Source organism: Mycena indigotica (genome assembly GCF_014461135.1).
Source record: "Mycena indigotica strain 171206Taipei chromosome Unknown Mind.scaff0001, whole genome shotgun sequence".
Lineage (NCBI taxonomy): Eukaryota > Fungi > Basidiomycota > Agaricomycetes > Agaricales > Mycenaceae > Mycena > Mycena indigotica.
In genome coordinates, this window is record NW_023503000.1 from 494,300 (window position 1) to 502,027 (window position 7,728).

General features: G+C 52.8%; 1 protein-coding gene across 1 annotated transcript; it reads left to right on the forward strand.

Annotated features, from left to right (window-relative positions):
* Window positions 1-2,351: 2,351 nt before the first annotated feature.
* On the forward strand, window positions 2,352-7,728 carry MIND_00006900 (uncharacterized protein; the record flags this gene model as incomplete). The annotated part of the gene is made up of 12 exons (XM_037357043.1): window positions 2,352-2,519; window positions 2,573-2,806; window positions 2,854-3,085; window positions 3,322-3,692; window positions 3,744-4,928; window positions 4,975-5,108; window positions 5,246-5,495; window positions 5,542-5,811; window positions 5,857-6,258; window positions 6,305-6,658; window positions 6,704-7,290; window positions 7,338-7,728. The coding sequence occupies 12 exons, from the start codon at window positions 2,352-2,354 to the stop codon at window positions 7,726-7,728; spliced, it is 4,578 nt and encodes a 1,525-aa protein (XP_037224953.1).

Here is a 7,728-nt window from a genome sequence, read left to right on the forward strand (position 1 = left end):
CCCAGGGCGACCGTCGGGAGGGCGTTGACAGATCGGTGATTGTGCGGGCGAGATGGAGGGCCGGACCGGAGACGGAACCGGAGTCGGACCGGAATCGGAGACGTCTCCGAGGGGCCGAAAGGGAGGTTCCCCTGACAACTATTCAAAAGCACATATAATATACCTCCACTCTTACACTACTTGTAGACAGGACAAGCAATATTGTAGTTTGTATATGGAGCTGGGACAGATAATATCAGTCATTGCTTTGCTTGCTTTCACTAGTAGCTTGGGGTTTGTACATAGAAAATTGATTGTAGTAACACACACATGCATACACTCGAACACGATCCCGCAGGTTATTTTACGCTGTCGCCCCTGCTCCTGCACTTGCCCCCACCCCTGCTCCTTCTGCTCCCGGCCCCGGCCCCGGCCCCGGCCCTGCGGCACCCCCACCCATCGATTCGGCTGCCAACCGGGCACGTTTGGCCGCACGCTGCTGCTGCAGCAGCTCGTAGTCGCTGGGTCCAATGTTCTCGTCACGGCGGCGCACTCGGCTGACGTGCCGTTCGCCAAACAGGGCACTACACAAGAGAAAGTTAAGACTAATAGATAGATAGACAATAAACACACCTATTAAACTTGTCGGTGATATCTTGGCTGGCAGGATCGTCGAGGATGTTGCAGAGGTTTGTGTAAAACACTCTGTAGTCGAAGAGGCCATCCATGGCACTCCATTTCTCCGCAGAAGACAGGGCAAAGCGAACCTAAAAAACTGAGCAACTGCGACATGAATGACTAGAATGAGTCTTACCTGCAGAGCAACATAAGCTATCTCGCGGCCGTTGAGCGCGGTGATTCCGTTGAGCGCAGCATTCCCAGCCCTGCGGGATTCTTGTCGCTCGCCTGTGGCAGCTTGTAATCCTAGGTAGATGACGCGCGCAGCCTTTGAAGTTGTCGGTGTTGGAAATATGAGAAGAGAATTATACCATATAGAGCAAAGGATTCTCCATGAATCCGGCCTCGATGTCACCCGCATCGTAAACGTGCTCGAATGGGTAAACGAGCCATGGGAAGTCTGTGGCTTCAACGTCTGTGTTGCCTTTCGCGGATGTTGTTGAGGGTGCTGATGACAATATTAGCTCAACCAGGATGTTAGCCGGGGCATACTGAGAGTCTGGGCTGAGTTTAGCGGGACACAACAGACGTCCTGTTACATCGTTGACAAAGCCGCAGTCGACTTTGATGCTGGGAGTTAGCGTAGCCAGAGACTCGCGGTCGGCCTTGTCTTTGTACAAAATCTTGAGTAGCTCAATGATATTGACACGGAGGACACGAGCATCGTCCGCTCGTGAACCCCGCATGCCCGCATGCAACTGGAGAGTTGTCAGCTGTGAACTACACTGAGATGACCACGCACCTCGGCGCAATATGCCTTGCGGAGGTTGCTGTCACCGCCGATGGCGATTTGGTCGTCCTCAAAGTGAGCAATACGTGCTTTGAAGTAATCCCACACCCGCTTGTCGAGCGCGACGCTGTACAGAGTCAGCTTGATCACAAAAGCTAGCCACTCACATCTTGGGGTCTTCAACTGGCGCGTGGTCGTCTTCGTCGCGTGCAAGGCGAACCAGCTGGCGGCTGAAGCAGGGAAGAAGTTTGAGAGTGGGCCCAAAGTTGCGGCCGGCGTTGCGCCCAAACCACTTCAGGCTGCCATGGCCGTCGGAAGCAGGGTCCGTGGAAGCTGTGCCGGCACTGGGTGCCGGATCATCTGGGTCATCTGAATCTGGCACGCTGCCAACTTTCAGTCAGTAACAACGACGATGCGAAATACCACCCACCTGCGACGCGTCCTGACACCGACTTTGGAGCGTGTCAGCTGCTCCAATACATGCCGGATGGCGCCCTGGGAGGATATGGTGTTAGTTTGGTCACTCAGTGGGGGCATGGGCGAAGGAGCAAAAGGAACGATGGCCATTCTACCGGTGCGTCCACCGTCTTATACAATTTTCCCTGCTGAAACATTTGCTCTAGTCACCTGTGCGCGCCTTATCGATAACGCGCCATCGATAAGGCGCGCGCTCTTCCGCCGCTCCTCCTCCCTCTGCCACAAGTCCCAGTCCTCAACTCCACAACAAACAAGACAACCCCTCGACTTCATCTCTCGCACGATGGGCGACACAACTCTACGGCCAACGGTACTCAGCGATCCACTCTTGGCTGGGCATTGTGCACCACCCATGTGGTGCTGATGCAAAATTTGCCTCCGTCGGGCTTGGCCGAGGTTTTGCCAGCTATGGCCTCGCCAGAGCTCTCGCCAGATATCGAGGCAAGAATCCTACGAGCGCTCGCAAGAAGTCCCGTCCCTGAAGCAGATGTCCCCGACCTTTGTCGGCAACTCGCGACCCATTTTTGGCGGCTACGATGGGCCATGGCCCGACAACTGGAGCGAAGTATACGAGTCGGATACTGAGTCCCCTACTCAATCTAGATCTTTCGCTACCGATGTCGGGGCCGGCCACACGGTGGTACAACCCTCAACGGTCAGTTTTGTCTCGTCTGCTGATTTTCTTCGTCTACTGATACGACAACACAGCCAAACCATCATGATATCCAACCCCGCCTCTCTACTGTCTATTCAGGCAGAACTCTGCTGGGTAGCGGCAGCTCACCGCTGTCAACAGCAGGCGAAGAACTGGGCTACAACCCCGGGCCAGCCCACAAGTATCTACCTCCCGAGCCAACAAATACGCTGGTCAAACTCTACGACTTTTCGCGCGAACTTTCTACCACACAAGCGCTACAGGAAATATCCTGGGAGTACAATCCAGTGAGTAGTACTGCTGCCGTCTTGTTGTTTGCTATAACTTCTGGTAGAGCATGGATGTCTACTTCCAAATGATTCAATTCTCTCTGGGAGGCATTCAAGCGCCCGTTATTTCGGGCTCGGTCAGTCCGCGCCATATTTCGACGATGGGACCCACGAGAGAACTCTCCGAAGCCTTGGTGGTGTTCGAAGTCATTGGTGACGCATATCCGGGTTGTCTCAAGGAACTTTGCCATTGGTCGCTGTTGGCTGCTATCGACGTGTTTACCCAATGCTGCGATTGTGCGTCATTGTGTTTTCCTTTCGTCTTCGATGAGCTGATGTGAATTAGGCTCGTAATCTTGTCATTTGGGCGCAAAGGGTAAGTGTTTTGTTCTCCACTCATCGATATTAACTCCACATAGTTTCACCTTTCTCCGTCGGAGCTCCCGCCTGCCGATTCTACATATCTGACGGATGAGACATCTGAAGACAATGAAGACTTCGATGGACCAATGTTAGAATATGCCTTGGTGTAGATTTGACGACAAATTCATTCACTGCCCCTTTCCCCCTGTTTCGATCTATCTCAGACCCGACCACCATCGACAAGCCTGCACCTGCGGGCATGCATATCGCGAGCTGCTTTTTCGTTGTCGCCCTTCTCATGTTGTCAAAGCTTCAGTGTCAACCCGATGGTCCATGTTCTTGGTGGGTGGATGCGAAGGATGCGCAAGCCGAGAAGAAGCTAGCAAATCACCAGAGCCAGATGGGTCATTCGAGCTCGCTCGCTTTTGACAGCTCCCTCGATGCTGCACTCAGAGCTCATCAAGAGAAGAAACGTCGAAAACAGGAACTTGGGCTAGCGACCACTGTCGCGATAGGAGATGCGGAGATTCTTGTTGCTCAGGTTGGTCTGTCTTGTTGTACATGACCGCAGTAGCTTATAATCAATTTATAGTCTTCAACTGCTAGTGGCCCCTACGCTGCTACCTCTGACTCTCTTGCAACCTTCGACGACAACACTGCTGTGATGTCGGAACCTGATGACACCGATATGGCCCACCCACAAACACATCTTGAGCCAGAGTCAGATCCTCCACTCCCTCCACCATCTCCTTTGCGACCCGTACGAAATCGACGCCCAACATGGAAAATTCTTGCGCAGTTGCCCGAACCTCCGCCACCTCCGCCCGATCGAGATGACGAGCTCGAGGAGCCTGATCAGTCGGTGCCATTTCAGTGGGAGGCTAGAAACACATCACGAAATGGCTTTGGTCTTTTCCGCGAGTACCCATGCACTCCCTCTCATAACCCTGACGGCAATACCTCACTCGCTGATCAATCTGATGTCCCGACCGCCTCCGTGGAGTCCTTTCCAGCCACAGGAGACTCTCGACTGTCACCGCTGGCCGCGCCTGCAGATGCTTTAGCGGCTGTGGGCCAATCAGCATCGTATGGGCCTTTTGGCAACTTCACAGTCTGGGGTCTCATGAACTGGATGTGGACAGGCTCAGCGATGAAGAGCATTGGAGAATGTGCGCGTTTGCTGGACTATCTCAAGTCCCCGCTCTTCAATGTTGCTGATCTTATGTCATTCGACATTAAAGCTCAAACCAAACGATTCGACAACTATCTCCGGGGGGAAGGGATAGATTCGGGGGGAACTGAAAGCGAGGTCAAGGATGGATGGCAATCTGCGAGTGTCGAAATAGACGTTCCCGACCCACGAAAAGGGATGAAGGGTCCGCTCAAGTACACGATCGAAGGGCTCCGCTTGCGCAGCCTGACCGAGACGGTGAAGACTGTTCTAAGCGATTCCAGCTCCCGCTTCTTCCACTACACGCCCTTTCGCCAATGGTGGCAGCCGGTTACCGATGGGCCAACGCAGCGCGTCTATGACGAAATCTATTCATCCGATGCCTATATCCGCACTTACGAGGAGCTGCAGCGTAGCCCACGGGAGCCAGGCTGCACATTGGAGCGCTGTATAGTGGCTCTGATGTTCTGGTCCGACTCAACGCAGCTCGCCAACTTTGGGACGGCAGCACTCTGGCCGATTTACCTGTTCTTTGGTAATCAGTCAAAGTGGGTGCGGGGGAAACCACGAGCACGAGCTTGCCATCACATTGCTTATATGCCAAAGGTGTGTTCGCTTCCCATCGTCGTGTTACTGCTAATTTCGGCTTCAGCTTGCTGATGACTTCTTCGACTGGTTCAAGACAACAACGGGTGAAGCGCCAACTTCGGAGATGCTTACGCACTGTCGGCGGGAACCTTTCCACACCATATGGCGGCTTATCCTCGACGACAAGTTCATGGAGGCGTGCGAGCATGGGATTGAAATTCTCTGTCCTGACAATATCTGGCGGCGCTTCTACTTCCCGCGTCTTCACATACTCAGCCGACTATCCCGAGAAGTATGAGATCAACAAACGAGTGAGCCTAACTGATGACTGACAGGGTTCTTCTGGCCACAATACGCAGTCTGAGCCGCTGTCCCTGCCCACGATGTCTTCTGACGGCTGACCAATTCAATCAACTGGGCACTGTCAACGACAATAAACGACGAGCCAAACTCCACCGTGTTGATGACCATCGCCATCGTGGCCTTGTTCGACGTGCCCGGGCTAAGGTATACGACAAGAACCTGGCCCCGTATGGAGCTGCTGTCAAGCGCATCCTGGGACCGGAATCCTACGTTCCCGTCATGGTATGCTGCCTTCTGATATCTGGCATGTTACTTAGCCGCTTTCCAGAATGCTTTCAGTAACGTGTCCACCTTCACGTGGGACATCTTCCAGATGCTAGCTCCTGATCTTATGCATGAGCTGGAGCTGGGTGTCTGGAAAATGACCTTTGTCCATCTGATCCGCATCTTAGTTGCCAACGCTGGTGACGCTATCACTAGCCTCAACTGGCGCTATCGACAGATGCCAGCCTTTGGTCGAGACACAATTTGGCGGTTTACGAACAACACATCCGCAATGAAACGTCTTGCTGCCCGGGACTACGAGGACTTATTGCAGGTGCGTTACTCTTAGGCCATGCTTCTAGTGGCTGATCACTACCAGTGTGCCATGCCTGTATTTGAAGGCCTGTTGGACGATGATGTCTATGGTGACAATGATGTCATCCAAGACCTGTTGTTCAGTATGGCATACTTTCATGCGCTAGCCAAGCTTCGTATGCATACGGATGCGACACTGGAGCGACTCCGAGAGGCAACAAAGGACTTGGGCTATCAACTCCGCCGTTTCGCGAAATCGACCTGCGAACACTTTGTCACAAAGGAGCTTCCTCGGGAGGAGGCTGCCCGCCGCAAGAAGGCTGCACGGAAGGCCCCGACATCAACCGTTGATTCCAGCCCACAGTTCAAAGCATTTAACCTCACGACTGTCAAAATGCACCTGATTGGTTACTACCCAGTGGAAATCCCCTTCTTTGGAACGACTGACTCATATTCGACCGCACCAGTACGTGTTTAACCAGTTTCTAATACTTGACCTGACTCTACTTCAGGGGGAACTCGAACACAAGCGAGGCAAGGGTTTTTACAGCCGGACCAGCAAGAATGGTGCTGTTACTCAGATCTCTAATCTCGAGCGTCGTGAGGCTGAGCTACTACGCATTCAAACCAAGGTCCAGGCTGCTGCTGCTGCCCCTCCAATCGCAACTCTTGACACTTCATCCAAGCGCAAACGAGGCACAGCCAAGGCGCGAGCCAAATCAACTGGCACTACTCTGAGCTTTGCTGACTCTGAATCTCTTCCGTATACGCCACCCGATTTCCCTCATCATATTTCCCAAAGTCGTAACTTTTATTTCACTCTGGATAACTGGCTGGATGAAAATACTGGTGACCCAGCCATTAAGGTCAGTTCTCAGGAACACTTTGATCTTACTGATCTAACTTTACAGAACTTCCGACGCGACCTTAAAAATCATCTCCTGGCACGTATACTGCATCCAGACTACTCAAGCGATGGATCCAAATATTCCGCCAATGACCGCAACAACCTGTTCATTGTCAACAACCGCATCTATATTCACAAGATTCTCCGAGTCAACTTTACGACTTACGATGTGCGTCGAGGACAAGATTCTATGAACTCACGAACCCACGCTGATATTATGACGCTATCGCCCGAGGACACCAGTGATGACCACCCTTTCGAGTACTCCCGTGTCATTGGCATCTTCCATTGTGACGTTCAACACAAACTCCGTGGCTATGTCTCAGCTGCTGTTCCTGTCACCTTTCTCTGGGTCCGCCGCTTCCGGCTAGACAAATCTTGGCGCGGTGGTTTTAAACGACGACGACTTCACCGCCTCGAGTTTGTTCCCGAGCTTGACGATACCGCATATGCTTTTGTCAACCCTGACGAGGTCATCCGTGAAGCCCATCTTATCCCTGCCTTCGCGCGCGGGCTCATCGACAACTCCGACATCCCATCACTTGGCCGGCCTAATGGTCGACAAGACTGGCTCTACCACTATGTGAACTTGTGAGTTATTACCAAATTAGGCAACTATGGTCTGATCCCATCAATAGCTTTGTTGATCGCGACATGCTGATGCGCTATTATGGTGGTGGCGTGGGCCATTCCTATCAGGTCTTTGTTCCAGATCCTGAGCCAGATGCTGCTGAAATGGAGATTGAGGAGTGGTCTGATGGTGAGGTTAATGAGATTCTGACTGACACTGAGTCAGAGGGGTCTGTCCTGGGGCAGGATGAGCCCTTGGAACCAGAGCTGGACAACTCAGACCTTGAAGAGGAGGAGGAGGAGGAGGATTTGGCTGCACAGTCTGGTTCTGACAGAGACTCAGAGTGGGACAGTGAGTCTGACTCTGACTCTGACTCTGGTGAGCCTGATTTAGGGCCTGAGGATGGGGAGGACATTGGGGATGCACAGGCTGCAGATAACTATGATATTTCACTTTAA